The sequence below is a fragment of the Meriones unguiculatus genome, chromosome 1 (genome assembly GCF_030254825.1).
Source record: "Meriones unguiculatus strain TT.TT164.6M chromosome 1, Bangor_MerUng_6.1, whole genome shotgun sequence".
NCBI lineage: Eukaryota > Metazoa > Chordata > Mammalia > Rodentia > Muridae > Meriones > Meriones unguiculatus.
The window spans coordinates 2875528-2896253 of NC_083349.1; the positions used below are offsets into that span (position 1 = coordinate 2875528).

A 20726-nucleotide genomic window follows, 5' to 3' on the forward strand; every position below is an offset into this window, starting at 1 on the left:
GAGTGGGCCCTGTACCCCACATGGGCAGCACAGGGGAGCTGGCCCTGCTGGCACAGGTGCAGGTGAGCTGGCCCCAAGGGCATGAGAGTGGGAGAGCTGGCCTTTTTCCTTGTCAGCTGCACCACTGGGTCAGCTTGCCAGGGCAGTCCTGGAGAATGTGACCCAGTGGTGTGGGTGCTGGAGAGCTGGTGGGTTGACCAACTCAGCCAACACCCAGGCCTAGATTAAGGGCTATAAGTTGGCTCACCCCCAAACCTACCTCATCTATGAATTGCTGGAGCACACGAAAGGGCCAGCCTTGCAGATACAAAGCTGTAGGATCTCCATGACAAAGGACATCCTAGAGGAATCCCAGTGAGGACCCAGCACTGATGGTGCAGCAGAAGCCAGAGGCCTCAAACCAGACCAATGACTCAGTGCAATGAATATTTGCAAGTGAAAAAGTGTGGACAAAAGGGTGTCCTGTGGGACACGCTGTGACGCACCTAAAGCTTTCAGGATGAGATGTTTTCTATGCCTCATTTTGTTTAATTTGTTCATTTTTGTTTTTTATCTTCTTCAGGGAGGAGGTTGCAAGAACAGAGGAGGAGGAGGAGAGGAGTGAGACTGGGATGCATTATGTGAAACTCACAAAGAACAATAAAAGGTTAACAAATATTTCCTGACCGCTTCCTAGTTGAGATAACTGTCAGCAGCTTGGTGATCTGTCAAAAGTAAGCCTTGGGCTGTCAGCTTCATGACTCCCCCAACAGCGCCCCCAAGTGGAGACCAAGTGCTCAAACACCAGAGTCTATGGGGGGGATGTTTCCCATTCAAACCACCTCCCCTCCCAAGTTTTAATAAATGTGTTTCTGTAAGTTGTAGTGGGAAGTTTGGTGTCTTTAAAAACTCAGTTATGTTTTAATCCCAGGTGTGGGATATGGTGCTGATTCAGATTGTCCACAGCAGCAAACTATTTGCCGCATGTGGGCTCTTTGTCAGTTGTAGATAGTTTAATTCTGAGGACTCTGATAGAGAATAAATGCCAGGGCCCAGAGAGTGTTGGGGGCAATGGGAGGCCTCTGAGAAAGGAGAACACCGCTGCTGCTCCCCCTCCTGCTCCTGGTAGTTGTTGAAGAGAAGTTGGAGATCTCCTGAAACAAAGATTGGACTTGCTCCAAGGAGCCCAACAACCCTAAACAGCAGGAAATAGCTAAAGTGAACTACACCCCTTGTCCCCACTAAACTTTCTCTCCTACCTAGTGTTGGAAGGGATTGGGACAGAGAAGGGAGGTAGAGGCATAAGAAACAATAGAGTTAAAAAGTAGCACCAACAAGGGGCATAGGAGAAGAGGGAGGGAGGGAGGGTGGGATGGGAAGGGATGGGGGAAGGGAGCTACAGCTGGAATACAAAGTGAATGAAATGTAATTAATAAAAATGCATATAAATATCATTTTCAATAAAGAAACAGAATACAGAGGGGGAAAAAGCAGCACCAGCCGTAAGCAGCTCTTCTTTTCGCCTTCTGTGAACCCTCAGGGCACCTCTCCGTGCTCATGCCAGTGTTATAAAGGTGCAGTCAGCACTGGGGATGTATTCAGGGTTAGAATTCTCTCCTAGTTTGTGTAGTGCCTGGGATTCCATGGGAAGCACCACATAAGGAAATCCTGTACTATGCAATGGAAACATCAAATTTTAAGGTCAGAGTCTTCTTCCTCCTTCAGGACTGAGACTAAAGTTCATTGGTTTCTTTATTTCCTCACAGCCCTCACCCACTCACTGGGCGCTTGGTCCCCTTGAGGGCCTGAGGAGCAGGTAGCAGAAAGGAGTGTTTGTTGGGCTGAGTTGGCAGCAGCCCTTTCTGCTCTCACTACATGTTAATATCAGTTCACTCTCCTGGGGGGAGGGTGTTACAGGCTTCAGCATTTCTCAATGGTGGCTTCTCCTCTGATTGAGCCCTTTCCTTCACCTCCATCACTCTCTGGGAATCTGGTGACATCTATCCCATGGGTATCAGAGTCTAAGTCTCTGCCAATTTGCTCATGCTGACTTTGACAGACCTCCCATAGTCCAGGCTCTCTCCACCAGCTATCAGCCCTGCCTGGTGGCTAGCACTGTATTTCTTATCATGAGCCAAGCATCCTCCAATCCAAATGGTCTCTTAGTTCTGACTGCAACATCTTTCCTCGGGCTTGAGATGGCTGGGACTCACATCACACAGTCACACTGGTAACAGGGACCAAGGATCCCTTTCAGCCTCCCTCATCTTTTAGGGACCTTCGCAGATTTCTACGTAGATTTCTTCACAAGTTCTGCTTTGGCTTCTCTCACCTCACTTTACTTTTTGTTATATTTAAACATTATTAATTTTTATGCAATATATTTTTATCATATTCTTTCCCCACCCCAAGTCCTTCCAGTTCCTCCTCACCTCCTTCATGTTTTCTTCCAACAAAAAAGAAAAACTAAAAAACAAAAAAACAACAAAACCCTGAAAAGACAAAAACCAAACCAAACCAAACCAAACCAAACAAAAAAACAAACCCAAAACACCAAGTCATAGCAAGGACAGCAGCAGCAGCACCCTACATGAAACATGGAGTCTGTTTTGTGTTGTTCCTGAGCATGCGGCCTACCCAGGAGTGTGGGTGATAAACCTAATTCACTCCATTGGGGAAAACTGGTTTTCTCTTTTTCATGAAGTATCAATCGCAAATAGCTTTTTGGTTAGGGCTGGGACTTTGTGCCCACTTCTCAGTGCTGGGATTTTGGCTGGAAAGCACAGAGATTGTGACAGCATGCACAAGACCCACCCACACAAATCCACCTTACTGTATAACGTGTGAATCATTGGCATCAATTGCTTTGGGAATTGCTGAAAAGGAGAGAGGATCCTACTCCACCCTACCGTGACATCCTATTACACCAGGCTTGAAAGAAGTGGTCAAAACATCAGCAGATCTGCAAACACCACGCGGGAGAGGAAGAGCAGCTTTGCCTGACTTGTCTGCGTATTTCTAAGCACCGCCACCCACCTTCTCAAGACGCCACAGCCCGGAGGAGAAAAGACCAGGGGCTGCCTTCACAAAGTCCAGCAACAACCAGCCAGTGCTAGGAGCGCATGAGCAGGCGAGACCTACAGCAGCTTCCCTGAGACATTTTCCAAAGCGAGGGCCCAGGAGGGCAGGGCGACGAGGCCCCGAGCCTGTCTGCAGAGGGGCCAGAGCTACGAATGCAGATCATTGCCGTAAATGTGACACCATCTAGACCCCCTCCAGATTCCGAATTCCATTGCACTATTTAACTCCCACCCACATTATGACAACATCGATAAAAAGCCGCATGAGATGAAAATCTATCTTGAATGAGAATTACCCATACTGGTGATCAGAATTAGTCCAGGCAGTGCGGGGTTGCGGAGGGCAGGGAGAGCGCAGGGGCACAGCAGACAATAGCCAGCCCCAGCTGTGCGGCCGGGCCTGGGCGTAGAAGCGAGCACCGCCACCCAAGACTCCCAAACGCACAGCGAAGAGGACCAGGAAGACACAGGACAGGACCCTTTCCACCCTCAGCTCCCTCCCCCAAAACCTGGTGACTTCCTTGTTAGGTCAGCCGCTCTGGCCAGCTTGGGGCGGACACGAGGTGAGCTTTCTGGATTACTGAGCGTGGTGCGAAATTACGGAGACCGCGAGATGCGGTCTAACAAGGCTTTGGCTGAATTCCTGAGCTCCCGGAGCGGAACTGTCCCTAGCTACACCCAGCTCCGGCCCGCCGGCCCCGCCAGGTCCCTACATTTACCCAGGCCCCGCCCCGCGGGCCGCGCCCGCTCCCCGGCCTCCGAGGCCCCGCCCCGCGCCCCGCGGCCCCGCTCCTCCCCTCCGAGGCCCCCGCCCCGCCCCGCGTCCCCGAGGCCCCGCCCCGCCCCGCGCCTGCTCTCCCGGAAGCCCCGGCGGAGCGTGTGCATGGCGCTCGAGGGCGGCCCGTCGCAGGCTGTCTCCACGGCGGCCGCGCTCTTCACCTGGGTACGTGGCTTCGCCCCGGGCTTGGGCAGCGGCTAAGGGGCGCAGAGACCCGGGAGCGCCCGGCGTCTGCGTGGGTGGCCGGGGAGCCGGGAGGCGGAGGCCTAAGCCGCGGTCCCCGGTTGGAGTACCCTGGGCCTGCGGGCAGGAAGGAGGGTGCGGAGAGAGGGTCTCCCGGTGGGGCCCGAGGGGCCGCTGGGAGCTGTGGGATGAGGATCGGAGGCACCGGGGTACTTCGGGGGGACTCTATCTCCAAGGCAGAGCGTCCCTTCTGGGAAAGCCCTTGGCCGCCAGAGCGCCTGGGAAGACAGTGTGGAGGCTGGGTAGAGAAAAGATAGCTCGGCCTCAGAGCACGTGGGGCCACCTGTGTCATCGAGCCTTCCTTTTGCCTGGAGGGTGGAAGGCTCCGTTCCAGCGCCATTACCCTGGGGAGCGTCCCTTGGATGTGAGGCCCGTGGAGTGTGGCTGCGTGCGGCGCAGACCCTGCGTATGTGCTGTTACTATGCTGTGCCTGGATCTTTTCTGGGGGCGTGAGAGTCTGGACTCGCTCGTTTTTTTTTGATCCTGAGCTGTGAGAGAACCGAGGTCATCCCTAAGGCGTGACTGGAGAGGAAGCTCCTTTGTGGGGGGCATGGATGGCAGCAAGCGCATGCGAGGTGTTGCAGTTCTTGGTATTAAATCGCACAATTGTAAAGGAAAGAATGCTTTGTTAAAGGCAGTCTCCTTGGCTACAGTGGAGGTTTTCTGAGAGCGGTGAGTACTGAAACAGTGGTGTCCACACTGTCTCTCTTTTTGTGCCTGTCATCTTGTACACCTCGGTGAGATATTTGTTGACTGAAGAATGAATGAATGAGTACGTATGTGCACAGCCATGTGTTAACGTTTGGGAAATAGATGTAAAGGTGTTCCAATGCCTGTGCGGAGTCCATAACACCTATGTTTCTGCCAAAATTAGTGTTTATCCGCATACCTTTCACTTGTTGAGTGTTAGGCTGTCAGAAGGGAGAGCATGGCGTGGCGTGGCGTGGCCTGGCTGGCTCAGCGCCTGGAGGTAGCGCTTGAGCTGGGGGCGGGGTTAGTAACAGAATGTGTTGCCATTTTCCAGCGGGCAGACTGCTGCCTCTTTGGACAGGAAAAAGCCTTTCAGATGTGGCTTTGAACGGACAGAGACAGACACAGGGCTGGACCTCTCTTGACTAGTGTGCTTGGAGGCCTGCTGGGGTTTTTCCTGCTGCATAATCAGGGTGCACGTATTAGTTGACTTCTGCTGCCGTGACAGACTCCACAGGCTGGGTTTTTACATTTTTATTTTACGTACATTGGTGTTTTGACTCCATGTATGTCTGTGTGAGGGTATCAGATTTCCTGGAACTGGAGTTACAGACAGTTGTGAGTTGTCATGTGGGTGCTGGGAGTTGCACCCCGGTCCTTTGGAAGAACAGCCAGTGCTCTTAACCCTGAGACACCTCTCCAGCCTCAGGCTGGGTTCTTAAACAACAGACATGTATTTTCTCCCAGTGCTGGAGGCTGCAAGTCCAAGATGAAGGTGTGGACACTTTTGGTTTCTCTGAGGCCTCAGGTGGCAGTGTCTTTGTATATTGGTGTCCTTGGTGTTTTAGGAGGAGACCAGACAGACTGGGTTAGGCCCCACCCTGTGGTCTCATCCTTTAACCTTAATTACCTCTTTAAAGGTCGGGTCTCCAAATAGTTGCTCTGTGATATGTCAGAGGCTAGGGCTTCAACACAGACATTGTAGAGGAGCACAGTTCATCCCTCACAAGGGGCATGTGTGCGCGTGTGTGTCTTTGTTGAGTTGGGAGCAGCATTAGTAACTGGATGTGTTGTTGTGTGTCATTTTCCAGCTGGGAGACTGTGGACAGAGGAAAAAAATACCTGACAGAAAAGGCCTTTCAGATGTGGCCTTGAGTGGACAGAGACAGAAACAGTGCTGAACGTTGCTTGACTAGTGTTCTGGGAGGCCTGCTGGGGTAGCGTGTGTGTGTTTGCTGTGTCTGGGTCCTTTGTAAAGAAGGAAGGTATACACAGTTGTCATGGGGTATTAAAATTTCCTTTACTCGGCATTGTCCTGGCTTTAGAGCCTCTTGCTGCACTAGAGAAATTGGTATTGAAATTGGTCCTTAGCATGAACCTGGGATTGCTCTGGTCTGGCTTCTTCCTCAGGCATTCAGCAGCCTGCACGTGTGGTCCTGAGGCGGCTAGATTGGATGGAAACTGCAGAGTATCCTCTCGGCTTCCCTCTGTCCAACAGTGTTGCATTTGACCTTTGCAGGGTGGAGAGACTTGTGCCCGACACCCACACTTGGCCAGCGCAGTTTCAGGTTTAGGAGAATGGCTGTGAGGAAGACGTAGCCCTGCCTTCATGGTGGTGGCTTCCTAGGAGAGCAGGTATCCTGGTCCAGTAAGCAGCGCACACTGGAGGGCCATGGGCCGAGAAGACGAGAGGGGGTAAAGTGGTGGGGGCGGGAAGTGGGCTGGAGCCGTGCTTCCCCGCCTTCCCGACACTGCGACCCTTTAGTACACTCTTCATGTACTGACCCCAACCAGAACGTTATTTTGGTGCTGCTTCCTAACTGTAATTTTGCCGTGGTTACAGATTGTAATGTAAATATTTTTGGAGATAGAGGTTTGCAAAAGGGGCCGCAAACCACATTTTGAAAACCAGTGGTTTGGAGTCATGTGGCTTAACCTCTGGGCTGGTTCCACACATCCTTATTTTCTTATGAAAAAGTAGGAGCTGACAAAAGAAGCGACTTCTAAGTCGCTCACTCAGTTGTGTGACTGTGGATCGTTACTTGGGTCTCCCCGGGCCTCAGTTTCCTCATCTGTGAAATGAATCCAGTGCTCCTTAGCTATGAGGATTAAAGGCCTGTCGTGCAGAGGACTTAGTTGGAGCTCCGTTGCTCCTGAGGCCTTGGTGAGCTGTGCCCCTCCTAAAGCTCGTTTTCCATCTTGGAGCCCTGCCGCTTGAGGCGGCTGAAGATTCCCAGCAGGTGGGAGGATTTAGCTAAGTGAGTGTTTTGTATTCATGCCTTGGCTGTTCTAAATCACCTGTTCTCATTCATGTGCCCTCAAAACAGCATTTAAATGGCTCCACCACTCACCTTCAAAAGAAACATCTTGGGAAGAGAATCTTGAAGAGATAAGAATTTCTGAAGCGGTCTGCTCTGGTCTGGACTCCTTGGAACTTAAGTGTTTTACAGTGCAAAGTTCACCACGTGGCGACAACCTGTGGGCACGCGGGACAGGCCATCGGGTCGAACACCAGCTGGAGCTCTGCCGTTTCTCAGCAGTCTGCACGGTCTTCTCGAGGCTGGTGATCAGCTCCTTCCGTATTCACAAGCCGAGGTAGCTGGCACCCACTCCCCGGCTTACCCTTACGGGGCACACCAGCGCACTGCCTGCCAGCAGCGAGATGGGGCGGACCTCAAAGGATAAACGAGACGTCTACTACCGCCTGGCCAAGGAGAACGGCTGGCGGGCCCGGAGTGCCTTCAAGCTCCTTCAGCTGGATGAGGAGTTCCAGCTCTTCCGAGGTGTGCAGCGAGCTGTTGACCTGTGTGCAGCCCCCGGCAGCTGGAGCCAGGTGCTGAGCCAGAAGATTGGCAGCCAGGGTTCTAGTCAGGTGGTGGCTGTGGACCTGCAGGCCATGGCTCCACTCCCAGGAGTGACCCAGATCCAGGGGGACATCACTCAGCTTTCTACCGCCAAGGAGATCATTCGGCACTTCGAGGGCTGCCCTGCCGACCTGGTAGTGTGTGATGGCGCTCCTGACGTCACTGGCCTCCACGATGTCGATGAGTACATGCAGGCCCAGCTTCTGCTGGCTGCTCTCAACATTGCTACGCATGTCTTGAAGCTGGGCGGCTGCTTTGTAGCCAAGATTTTCCGAGGCCGCGACGTGACCCTGCTTTACAGCCAGCTTCGCATCTTCTTCTCCAGTGTGCTCTGTGCCAAGCCCAAGAGCAGCCGCAACTCCAGCATCGAGGCCTTTGCTGTCTGTCAGGGCTATGACCCTCCTGAGGGCTTCCTCCCAGACCTGACCAGACCCCTGCTGGACCACGCCTACAACTCAGATTTCAACCAGCTAGATGGTCCCAGCCGCGTTATTGTGCCCTTTGTGACCTGTGGCGACCTCAGCGCCTACGATTCGGACCGCAGTTACCCTCTGGATCTAGAAGATGGCTCCGAGTACAAGTATACTCCGCCCACACAGCCCCCCATCGCACCCCCATACCAGGAGGCCTGCAGGTTGAAGAAGCATGGACAGCTGGCCAAGGAGCTCCTCCCCCAGGAATGCTGCAGCAGCAGAGTAGACCAGTTGCCCCAGCCTCTGGCCATCTCTCAGTGCCATACCCCGCTGGCCCCCGAGGTAGAAGACAATGAAAGGAATTGCTCGCCCTAACAGGTGAAGGGTTTTCAGTAACAGCCACACTAGAACAGCTTAGAAGCCGCTGCCCTCCTGGAAAACCAGAAGCTGGCGTTCGTTGCAGATATCATCTATGGAGCCTGAGAAGATAAGCCTGGAGTGGGAGTTTGCAACAACTCAAAGTAAAGAAGTGTGGAGCTGCAGGAGGGATGCCTCTTCCCTGAACCTCTGCTGGTGCACCCTGAACAGTCCAGGAGTTCCCGCCAAAGCAGGGTTTTACCATGGGTTAAACAGCAGGGCTCCACCAACACCAGCTTGATGGAGGAAAGTGGTACATCTTCACAGTAACTCAAGTTTTGCTTCATTCCCAGCTACAAATATTGACAATAAACCAAAATAGTAAAAGCCCTCCCACCAAAAAAAGAATTTTTGAATTATTAAGAAGATTCTCCTTGTGGATTCACTATTCCTTCTGTGTAACTGAACTGACAAACTGAAACCCTTGAACATACTGGGCATTAGGCGCCTTACACTGTCTGTCCTCTATTGTGTTTGTACCTTTGATGGCAGAGATGTCACTATTTCATTAAATGGATATTGCCCTAGTCTTTACAGCATCTTTGTGACACATACTTGTATATATGCTGAATTCGTTTCTGGGTCTGCGTAGGTAACCTAGCTGTAGGGGTTTAAGATTAGAGACCTTTTCTTCCCAGTGCTGGGATGTACATGCTAGGCAAGCACTGCATCACTTTGCCGCACCCACACACCTCCACCGGATGTGGACCTGATAGTGTGTATCTACAAGGGAGCTCACTCTTGGAGTTGTCAAACACTGTATTTGAAAAGGTCCTTTAGAGACCGTTGTCTAGGTCTTGGCCCTGGATAGATGAAATGATGCTTCCTGTTAGGGACCCAGCATCCTTAGCTAGCTGAGTAAACACAGGAAGTCATTGCCTGCTTCTTAGTGAGGATGGGGAGGGGAGAAGAACTAATTCCGCAGTGTTTACGGCTAGTTTCCCCCCACCCCCAGCTCCACCCCTAATTTTTTCTCTTCCCAGCTTTCCTAGATAATTAGCTTTTATTACAGGGGATCCTTGGGCTGACTCCCCAAGGCAGTTTAGTCTTGGTTGGTTTTTATTGTCTGTGTGACACAGCATAGACTCGTCTGGAAAGAGAAATGTCAAGTGAAGGCCTCAGTCGGATTGTTTCCTTAGCATGCCTGTGAGCATTATCTTGATTGGAGATTGATGTGGAGGGTCCAGTCCAATGTGGTGGCTTGCGGGTCTGGAGTGTATAAGGAAGTTAGCAGAGAGAGCCAGAGAGTGAGTCGCTGGTAGTGTTCTTCATGCTTCTGCTTGAGTTCCTACCCTGACTTCTCTCAGTGATGGACTATGACCTGGAAGTGTAAGCTGAAATAAGCCCTTCTGTTAGGAAACGTGCGAATGTGAAGGTTACACGCGGGTCCACAAATCACACCACGAGATCGGTTCCACGTGGGAGGTTTATTAAGGGGAGCAGAGACAGAGAAAGGGAGAGAGAGAGGAGAGGAGAAGAAGAGAGAGAGAATCGGAGCGGAAGAGGAAGAAGAGAGAGAAAGAGGGGAGGGCTCCAGTTCTCTTATAGGGTGATCAAGGGCATGCGCAGGTAATTTCAGGTGGTTAGGGTGTCTTCACAACTGCCTGATAACCGGTCTATCAGGTCCCTTGGAGCTGGCCATAGAAGTGCCTGCTTACTGATCCCAACACCTTCCCTAAATCAATTTTGGTCCCTTTTCCTCACAGCAACACAAAAGAGACCAGAGCAGGGTTGTATACCAGACACAAAAGCAACGAGAGCAGGGTTATATGCTGAAGGGAAAGGTGAGACAAGTGCTTGTGGATGCCAAGGAGTCCTCTGAAATAGAAATCACGGTGCTCACAGATGGGGCTGGTTTCTCAACACAGATTGTGCAAGATAGCCTCCTAAGAATGGGTGTGTGAAATGTCAGGCTCTGAGAACTTGTTGGGAGAGGGGACTGATGGATGCTGACAGTTGGGCTTTTCATCCATGTTGTATTTTATCCCTAGGGTGCAAATAGCTACGGGCAACTTGGCCTTGGGCATAAGGAAGATGTGTTTATGCCCCAGCGACTGAGTGACTTCTGTAGACCTGGGTGTATCAGGAGTGTCACAGGAGGAGGGGGCCATTCCGCAGCTGTCACAGGTACTTCTCTTCACACATGGATAGCCACTCACTTTTGTATTGAGAATTTTCCCTTGGATGCTACCTTGCCATCCTTTAGTCTTTTGTATTTCTCAGACAGCAGTATTTGCTTTTTGTGAGACAGCCAAATAACCATTAAGGGAATTGTGGCTCCTCAGAGCTTGAACTTCTGAGTTCTTTGATGGTCCCTCTCCTTACCCCATAATGCACAGATGTGTTCATTAACCTGATCTAGATGATTTCTCATCAGGACTCTCCCTCAGGTGACTCTAGGCTGTGTCAGGTTTGATAGTAAGAGCTAACCAGCATGCTCAATTTTCTCTTCACCTGTCCCATGGGCTTAAGAACAGCAGATAAACTCGGTACTTTCAGGGCTGTATTAGGGCTTTTACAGGTCTTTGTTCATGTCTTCATGGAGCCCTTTCTCTATTTGTAAAGATATGATAAAAATTATACAGCAATACTGATACAATGTAACTATGTCCAAGGATGGAGTTTATATTATATATGAATTATTGTCACATTAAAATCACCTTAAAACAATCTAAAATTAAGCTGTTCCTATGGGCTCTTCAAAATATGGGTCCTAGGCATGCGTGGAAAGGGCTTGCATGTTCACCTCTTGACACAGCTTCTGGTACATTCTAAGTATTGAGTTGATGTTGGCTTTCTTTTTTATTTTTTTAAAAAGATTTATTTTTATTTTTTTATATAGCATTCTGCCTGCATGCATGCTTGCACACCAGAAGAAGAGACCAGATTTCACTGTAGATGGTTAATGAGCCATTGTGTGGTTGCTGGGAATTGAACTCAGGACCTTTGGGTAAACAGCCGGTGTTCTTAACCTCTGAGCCATCTCTCCAACCCTGATTTGGCTTTCTTGTGATAGTAGGTGCTCCATTTTACTGGTCAGTTGGCACCGGTTACAGAGCGGAGAGTTTCCGTTTATACATTAGATGTAAGGGCCTGGTGCCTTTGATTAGTATACATCAGTTGATAACATTAACATGGGCAAGAAGCCTTTTGTCTGTAGCGCCAACTAATTCACGTGGCTCTTTCTTGCTTTGGCAGTTGTGATTCTCCTGTGCATGCTGACAGGAAGCTTTGTGTTTTGCAGATGGAGGAGGTCTTTTTGTTTGTGGCCTGAATAAAGATGGGCAGCTGGGGCTTGGTCACACAGAGGAAGTGCTGTGTTTTACCATCTGCAAGCCTCTCGTTGCTTGTCCCATCCGACAGGTGGCCTGTGGCTGGGATTTCACCATCATGCTCACAGGTAAATTCACTTCTGGGTAAATATCGCCAAGGCTTTGTGTGAAAGCCGTGCAGTGGGGACCCTGACTAAAAGCCTCTGTGCTTTTAAAGAAAAAACAATCCCCTCACCCTGAAACCACAAGTGTTCTCTATGGTTGTGTCTGGAAATTGCAGGGTACCTGTTAACAAGGAGAATTTTAACTATGAAAGAGACCAGGCTAGAATAAGTCTGTCAGATATTGGAGGATGGACTAGATTTTTGAGGTGGTCATTTCTAGTCCCAAAAGTTCATGAAAACCTGCGTGCCTGGCCTAAGTGGCCAGGAGTGCCAATAAGACTTATTATGGGTCATGTGCTAGGTATTGTAGAGTCTGTTGCTGTGAGGAAACACCATGACCAAAAACAACTTGGGGAGAAAAGGATTTATTTGGCTTTTGCTTCCACATTGCTGTTCATCACCACTGAAGGAGGTCAGGACAGGAACCCAAGCAGGGCAGGTTCCTGGAGGCCGGAGCTGATGGAGAGGCCATGGAGGGTTGTTACTTACTGTTTTGCTTAGTCTACTTTCTTACAGAAACCAGGACCACCAGCCAGAGACGGCATCACCCACAATGGATTGGGCCCTCCCCCATTAATCATTGATTAAGACAATGATTACAGCTGGATCTTATGTTGGCATTTTTTCAGCTGAGGTTCCCTCCTCTCCAATGACTTGTGTCAAGTTGATATAACACTAGCCAGCCCTCATCTGTGGTGAAGTGACATGGCTGCGGGAGAGATACCCTCCCAACCCTCACCCTCCCGGCCCCCAGCCCCATTTTTACGTTTTATTTTCTTTTGGGTGGTGGGGAGGTTGCAGGGGTGGAGGGCAGATACAAAGGGATGAGGAGATGAGATGAGTGGGGTTGGGGTGCACAACGTGTTGATTCACAAATAACCAACAACAGCAACAAGTTAGCCAGCAGTAGGCAATGATGAGGGAGATGGATTTCACAGTAATGGGGGCAGCCCTTTCCCCCGAGGGCCTTCCGTGGTCACGTTGCTGAGGATCAAACCCCGTGCCTCACGTGGGCTAGGCGTGGGCTCTACCGCTGAGTTATTTCTCGGTCTCCCCTTAAAAAAACACGGTGTCTGTGAAGACAGGTGGTATGATGTGGCTGAGTAATTCTCTTGGAAGTAGCTGTCATTGTTACTCTTGTCACCTAATTTCTCTGTTCAACTTTGTCCTTTCTGGCTGGCCAGTTTGGGTTTGAAGGACCATCTGTAGCTTGTGCCTCTTAAGTCCCAAGCCTTATTGCATATAGCTTCTCCCTGTGTCTGCTGCCTTCATCATATTTGCCACACTATGCAGTGCCTGATGGCTCCTGCTCCAGAACAGCCCCGTCATCTCTCGTGAGCTGTTGTCCCATATTTGAGTCCTCAGCTGTCACCGTTTCTCTTTTGCAGAGGCGTTCCATATGTGTCCAGTTTGACAGTAATTATCAGACCCCAGACGGGCTGGGGAGGCAGCTTGTAGAGCATGCGCAAGCCCTGGTTAGCTTAGCTCCGAAGAAAGAAATCTTCTAGATGAAGAATTTCACGGCTAGTTATCACTTGCGAAGTACCTATTATGGCCTCCTATAAAGGTCATAGGAGGCAGAAGGAAACAATGTGTGTTTCCCATCACATTGCAACCAGTGTGACAAAGGTATCAGTTGGAAGTCAGACTGCCAGGTATTATGGATAAAGGCTAACTTGGAGGACTGGGTTTATTATGAAGCCAAGTGGCTCTAACTTTCCTCTGGTGCACATTTGCCCTCCAGACCCTGGACCTGTCTCACAGGGGAACTCTTACTGTGCCAGGCCATACATGTCCTGTCCTTCTCCCCGGACTCTTGAGGTGATTGGGCAGGGAGGAAAAAGACCCAGAATATCACAGTGCACAGAATTTGTTGTGGGGAAACATGGGAAGTGGGGAGTAAGTATTCCCTTCAGTTCCCTCACTCCAGTTCCTGGCCCCGGGCTGACTGCTCTTCACGGTGGTCTCCATGAAGAACACAGTGTGGAGGGTAGTCCCTAAAATATTCAGTCTGGAGAGATAAAAGGCTTTGGGGCATGGGACCTGCCTTTTCTCCTCCCTGTTTCCCCGTCAGTCACAGAGGTCTTACTTTGTTTGTAATCTGAGTGCTTGTATTTTGCAGAAAAAGGTCAAGTTCTGTCATGTGGATCCAACGCCTTTGGCCAGTTAGGTGTCCCGCACGGCCCTCGCAAGTGTGTGGTTCCCCGGGCCATTGAGGTGAGGACAATCCCAGTTTTAGCTTATTGTGTCCTGCTGTTTCTAGGCTGTTCTGTTTATCTTCACCCATAATGACAGGCTAGGCAGGTCCTTGAAGAACATGGAAATGTAGAACTTGAGTTGAAAATAAGTTCTGTTAAAAATCAGTTTGAGGGCATGGATGCTGGGTGAAAATCTGCTCTTCATGCACATTATAAAATGCACCTCTTGTGTGCACTGTTAGTCATGGGAACTGTGTTACAGTCCAAACGGATGTGATTTGCCTCGGGGTCTGGGGAGATTGCTTATCGATAAAGCACTTGCCCTGCAGCCATGAAGGCTTGGTTTGGATCTCCAGAATCCATTTAAAGCTGGGCACATTAACACACGTCCATAGTCCTGGTGCTCTGGTGAGAAGCTGAGAAGCTGAGGCAGGAGACTGCCTAGATGTTCCCAGGCCAGCTAGCCTGGCATACGAAGTGGCAACCAACCAGAGAGAGATCTTGTCTGAGACCGAGTGGAAGGGTTGGACCAGTGCTTGACGGTACCCTCTGACCTCACATGCATGTGAAGGTACATGCCCATGTTTACAGACATAAACATTCACACACATCCACCAAACACGCCCACCCACCACACACGCGCACGCACACACACACACACACACACACACACACACAGATTAGAAAAAAAGTAGATTCAGCAAATGGTACTCCAGGACTGTCCTGCAGAAATATCATACAAGTTCCACTTAAAAGCAAGTAAACAGCTGAAGTTAATCTTTTAAATAGTAACCTTATTGAGACATGGTTCAGATACATTGAATTTACTCCTTTGCAATTCATACTTCAGTGTTTTTCAGTATGTTCTTGGAGGTAGCCTCCATTGTTATTATCTAATTCTACGACATTTGCATCATGGATAAAAGGAACTCTACGCTCAGTAGCAGGGCCTTCTGTCTCCCCCAGGCCCTGGTGGCTGCTAGTCTACCTTTTATGTGGAGTTATGTGTCCTAGCCATTTCACATAAATGTAAGTGTATAACATGTAGTCTTTTGAATGTCTCCATGCAGCATGTGTGTATATACATATATATTTCATATATATATGTAAAAGTAATTTAATGACATTTAAAATTTTATTTTATGTATATGGATGTTTTGCCTGTGTATATGTCTGTGTACCATGGAGGCCAGAAGGCAGCATTGGATATTGGAAACGAGATTATAGACAGTTGTGAGCGGCCATGTGGGTGCTGGGAACTGAACCCAGGTTCTCTGGAAGAGCAGTCAATGCATACTTCACCACTAAGCCATCTCTCTAGCCTCTTGACTTTTTTAAATGGAGTCTCATTTGGCCCAGATTACCCTCAAACATGTTGCAAAACTAGGAGAGGACTTGTCCTGATCCCCTGCCTCTACTTCCCACAGCTGTGGTAGCAGATGTATCACCACATGCCACTTAGTTTTAGAGGCCTGAAAACTGGTTTAATCTGTGCCAGCCATTGCTGTTTATATGCACATAAATGTAACATCTGTGAGTAAGGTCTTTCCCATGTGTTATTTTGTGCGGAGGCTCTGAACTCTGTGCATGTTTTGCTGGTTGCTTTGAATCTAATCAAATGCAAGTGTTCCGTACCCACATGTATCAGTGACCATGGTGGACAGTGGGTGGGAAGCAGGACTTGGCTTTTGTTTAGAGTTCTTTTTATGATGGCCCACATTTGTAAAAGGTGTGTAAAATTTATGTGTGTTCTACTTTGCTTTCTGTTGCTGTGATTAACATCATGATCATAAACAATTTAGGGAAGTCAGGTGAGGTGGTGCAAAAGCCTGTAATCCCAGCACTCAGGGAGGCTGAGGCAGGAGGATCTCTGTGAGTTAAAGACCAGCCTGGTCTACAAGTCCAGGACAGCCAAGGCTACACAGAGAAACCCTGTCTCGACCCCCCACCCCCAAACCACCACCACCACCACCAACAACTTAGGGAGAAAAGAGTTTATTTCATGTTACAACTCCCAAGCCACATGTGATTCCCGAGGGCGGTCAAGGTCAAACTTAAGACAGGAGCCTGGGGCAGGAGCTGACGCAGAGACTTGGAGGAACACTGCTTCTGGGCTTGCTTTCAGCTTCATATTCTGTTGCCTTTCTTTACTGTCCAGGACCCACTGCCCCGACGTGCCACCACTCACAGTGGCTAAGCCTTCCCATATCAACCGTTAACCAGACTTGTCCCACAGACTTGCCTACAGGCCAGTCTTCTGGAGGAGTCCCTCAACTGTGGTTCCCTTTTCCCATGTGACCCTAGTTTGTGTAAAGTGTGTGTGTTGGGGGAAAGCATAATATTGAATGTGGTCCTGATGGGAATAAGGAAGAATTTCAGAAAATACATTGAAATCAAGAATGAGTTTTATTGCCTCAACTTCCACCCCCTTGATACTCCCTCCCCCCCAGTTCCTCCCCCCCCAATCCCCTTGCTGCCATCTAATCCCTAAACTGATGAGGAGTGGGAGATGTACTTTCATTGGAGAGTTTGGGTCTGCTTCTGTCATGTTATGTTCAGTTGCTGCCCTGTGGCCTGTTAATTTGGGGGTTGGTTCCCAAGGCCTCCATACAAGTCTAGTTCTACAGAGCTCTGGGTCCTCACTGTAACTCCCGGGTGCAAATAGGTGACCTTATAAAACCTACATATGTTATAATTAATTTAGTTTAATTATATTTGATGTAATTAAAAAAGACAGGAAGGAACAATGGTTAAAATATGCTGGATGACAGTCGGTAACTAGAACGCTTTGATGGGCTGTTTCCTATAGAGCAATGGGAGACGCATACCAGAGTGAGACGTGGCAGAGGCTTCATTTGTGGTGTAGGAAGAGAGGTGGTTAGAACTTGTCTTAGTACCTGAGAGATTTATAATTTAGCGCACACGATAATTATAAGCAGTGCCACGTCATGCTACAACTACGATAGATGCTCGTATAGTCTAGAAGGAGGACTGGACACCTGCCGAGCAGGAGGCTCAGCTAGGGTTGAGCTGAGGTTTCCCTGGCTTGGGATAGGAGAATACAGAGCAGAAGACAACCATTCCAGGGCAAAGGAACAGCATGGACGTGGGTATGAAAGCGTAGACAACGGGTTGCTGCCAGCAGGTGGTCAGACTGGACTGTGAGGAAAAGGTGAAGTGCTGGAGAGGAGCGGGGACACACGGGTAGAACACAGAGAGGGACCTGGCCCACTGGTTATTTTTAGAGAAACAAAGGAGGGCAGGAAAGAAGATGAGTTTAAAAAACCATCTACACAACTGTATTAGCAGTCAGCTTTTATTCTGCCCAAAGATGATGCAACTGGGACTTGACTGTCGGTAGTCTCTAAGGGAGGCCAGAAGCTGTATCCGTGTGATGGATTCCCTTGTATACTGATGTACAGGATCTGAGCACAAAGGTCAGTAAGACTCACCCTCTATACTGTTTCTTGAAAAGAGAGTGACTGAGGGCCAGGGATTTAGCTCAGGTGGTGGAGTGTTTGCACAGCATCCAGAAAGCCCTGGCTTTTATTCCTTTCATGAACATGGTGGTTCATTCATTAAATCCCAGCACTTGGGAGGTAGAGGCAGGAGGATCAGATGTTCAAGGTTATCCTTGGCTATGTAGCAAGTATGATGCCAGCCTGGGATAGATGAGGTCACAGGGGCAGGAGGAACCAGAACATATCCAGAGAAGGGAAACTCAGTGATAGCTGCCATGTTGTAGATTATCAATAAATAGTGGCTATTCCTAAACCAGCTGTATACCCAAATCACCACACAGAGACTAGGATTTATTTAATTAACCTAGAGCACAATGCTGGGCAATAATTACTCCATCCTAAACCTCCAAGCCTGCATAGTTTCCTTCCATTCAGATTTTACACATTGTACTTGCTTTTAGTCATATCGTGGATCGGGTTCATCTCTCCTTGTGGTTCCAGGTCCTCTCCTGCTGATCCCTTTCTCTCTGATTTCCCTCACTCCCTCTCTTTTCCTCCCCTCTGGACCAGGATGTCCCACCTCATCTTTCTGTTGCTCAGCACTGGCTGGTTGTTTTATTGACAACACAGAGAACAAACGGTGGCATGTTTACACAAACTTGAGACAGGTGATGCTTAGAATAAACATCACAATGAAATGTCCAGATTGAAACCAGATAGTGGGGTAGAGAAATCAGCATTTGAATGAACAAGGGTAAATTGTTCATTCCACAAACTTTATATCAACACTGTTGCAACTGGGATGTCTGTGTGGACTTCAGTAGTTAGCTACTGTAGTGTGACAGCCACTAAAGCAAGCATCATCCCATAACTTTTGAGGGGTAGGAATGGGACCCCTAGCTGGTCAAGGTAGCAATAAAGATATACTAGCTCCGTACACAACCTCCATGGGCTGGACTGGAACACAGACCGTTGCCAAGCTCCTGTGACGCTTCCGTTGGGAGTCACAGCTCCTTGCTCTGTGAACGTCTTTGTGCAACTATTCAGACCTGGTAGCTGGCTTTCTTAAGAAGAGGCCTCAGTGCCTTTTATCATCCTGCTTCTGACTCACTCTGCTCCTTTATTCTTTCCATTAGAAGTGTGTTACTAAGTCCAGCCCACACAGGGGAGGGGAATCAATCGAGCTCTGAGACTTGAAGGGAGTAGTATCAAGGAATTTGAGGACCTATTTTTATAACTGCCACAAGATGTATTAGAGAGGACATGACAACTGTCTTCAAATATTTGGAAAGCTTTGTCAGAAGCTAAAGGCAGCTGGGTTTGGCTCCACCTAAAGAGATGCATGGAGATGTGCAAGCATGGAGCAGGTTCCTAGGGAGTGGTGAGCCCTGTGTTCCGGAGGCAGGTACTGGGCAGGGCTGAGTGACCACTAGAGCTTCTCACCTTGGGTGGGGGGGACTGGGTCAGAGGGGAGGACTAGAGACCTTGCTCTTTAAGTCTTACTGGAACACAGCCATGCTTGCTGTTTGATGTTACAGAGCTGAGCTGTGTGGCAGGAACCATATGGTATTTGGCTGTTTTTAGGAAATGTGTACTAACTGTTGGACTGGAGGATTTTGGAGGTCCCTGTCCCCCACCCTTGACAGGCAGTACAATGCTATGATTTTTTAGAGTTATTTTACAGGGCTGAGGAGATGGCTCAGTGGTAAGAGTGCTTGTCTTACAAGCATGAAGACTTGGGTTTGGATCTCCAGAACTCGGGCACAAAATAAACAAATAAATAAATAAAAAAAAGTCAAGCAGCAGGGGCTAGGGAGGTGACTCAGCTGCCAAGAGCACTTGTTGCTCTTGCAGAGGACCTGGGCTCAATTTCCAGTGCCCACACTATAGCTCACAATGATCTGTGACTCCAGTTCCATGGGATCTGCTAACCTCTGCTGACTGTCATAGGCACCATGCCTGCATGTATTTGGTGCACACACACACATGCAGGAAGAACAGTCATGTACAAAAATAAAATAAGCATTTTTAAAAAGCTAGGCATAGCTGTGTATGCCTCAAAGTCCAGCGCTGAGGGAGCTCGATGGTCTTCCAGTCCAGCTGAGACAGTGGACTTCTAGTTCAGTGAGAGACCCTGCTTCAGGGCAAGAAGTGACAAATGATAGTGGAAGGTGGCCCGTGCCATCCACGCACATACATACATACACACACACACACGCACACGCACGCACACGCGCACACACACACACAGAGCCATAAATACAGAAGCATTTACGTGTGAGCATGCTGTGTGGGGGTGCTTCAGGCAGTATTGCGTTTGTATGTGAGTTACATGAGATTTTATAGATGGCGATTCTGAGACTAAATCTTGTTCTTTTCTTTGGACAGTGCCTGAGAGAGGAAGTTGCCTGTGTCGCCGCCGGGCTGAGGCACGCGTTAGCCACCACAGGTGAGCACTCCGCCTTTGTCTTGCGCGTGAGCAGTAGAACACCAGGAGAGAACCTGGGAAGGAGCGCTGGGAAGGGCCCTGTGGTGCTGCAGCTCTCACTCCGCAGGGGCGGAAGGAAGTGAGCTCTCTGGCTCTTTTTGTTGTAGACACGCTGCTGGATTTTTCACAAGTCGATTCTCTCATTTAGTCCTCATAGCCAAAGAATGGTGTGAGTTAGCGTCTTTTTCAAACCCCATCAAGAGGTTGTGGAGGCACTTGTGAGAGGCGGGAGAGATAGGGATGTCAGTGTAGACTCTGCAGTGAGCCCGGTCGCCTTCCTGCGGGATTTTTTTGTTTGTTGATTGAGAAGCGTCAGGTGAGCTGTCTTCTGTACGTGAGTGGGCGGAGGGACCAGCAGCAGCCTTGGGGATGTGGAGGGCAGGTGGCATTAAGGGACATAGCACTCTGGGCCTGGCTTCAGGGTCCTACAGTTGAGAAAGCAGTTGATTATACATAGAGAGTTCCTTTCAAAAAGAGGCTCAGTATATACTATGGTTGTCTCAAAAGCATGAGGATCCAAGTTCAAATCTCCAGAACAGCAGTGGTGAGGTGAGAAGTAGAGACAGGCAGATCCCCGGAGCTCGCCGGCCACCTAGCCTAGCCTCCTCAATGAAGTTCCGACCAACGAGAGACCTTACCTCAGCTGAAAACTGAAGACATTTGAGGAACACCATCAGAG

The 20726-nt window shown here is 49.3% G+C and overlaps 2 protein-coding genes across 5 annotated transcripts in view; both read left to right on the forward strand.

Annotated features, from left to right (window-relative positions):
* The first annotated feature begins 3884 nt into the window (after positions 1–3884).
* LOC110550499 (tRNA (cytidine(32)/guanosine(34)-2'-O)-methyltransferase) lies at positions 3885–8991 on the forward strand. The gene is made up of 2 exons (XM_021640421.2): positions 3885–4002; positions 7098–8991. Exon 2 carries the CDS (start codon positions 7433–7435, stop codon positions 8420–8422), a length of 990 nt encoding a protein of 329 aa, XP_021496096.1. The 5' UTR covers positions 3885–4002; positions 7098–7432; the 3' UTR covers positions 8423–8991.
* Sergef (secretion regulating guanine nucleotide exchange factor) overlaps positions 3911–20726 on the forward strand; it is a 199333-nt gene continuing 182517 nt past the window's right edge. For 3 of the 4 annotated variants that reach the window (XM_060378773.1, XM_060378775.1, XM_060378777.1), the window contains exons 1-5: positions 3911–4002; positions 10456–10591; positions 11709–11864; positions 14023–14117; positions 19948–20008. In XM_060378773.1, the coding sequence (XP_060234756.1) occupies positions 3943–4002; positions 10456–10591; positions 11709–11864; positions 14023–14117; positions 19948–20008 (508 nt within the window). In that variant the 5' untranslated portion in view covers positions 3911–3942. Of the gene's footprint in view, positions 4003–4660; positions 4753–10455; positions 10592–11708; positions 11865–14022; positions 14118–19947; positions 20009–20726 lie in introns of those variants that run through there. The other variant, XM_060378781.1, reaches the window with a different exon arrangement.

Bases quoted from the DNA above. Each gene is read 5' to 3' on its own strand.
- LOC110550499 (XM_021640421.2), top strand. From the start codon at position 7,433: ATGGGGCGGACCTCAAAGGATAAACGAGACGTCTACTACCGCCTGGCC.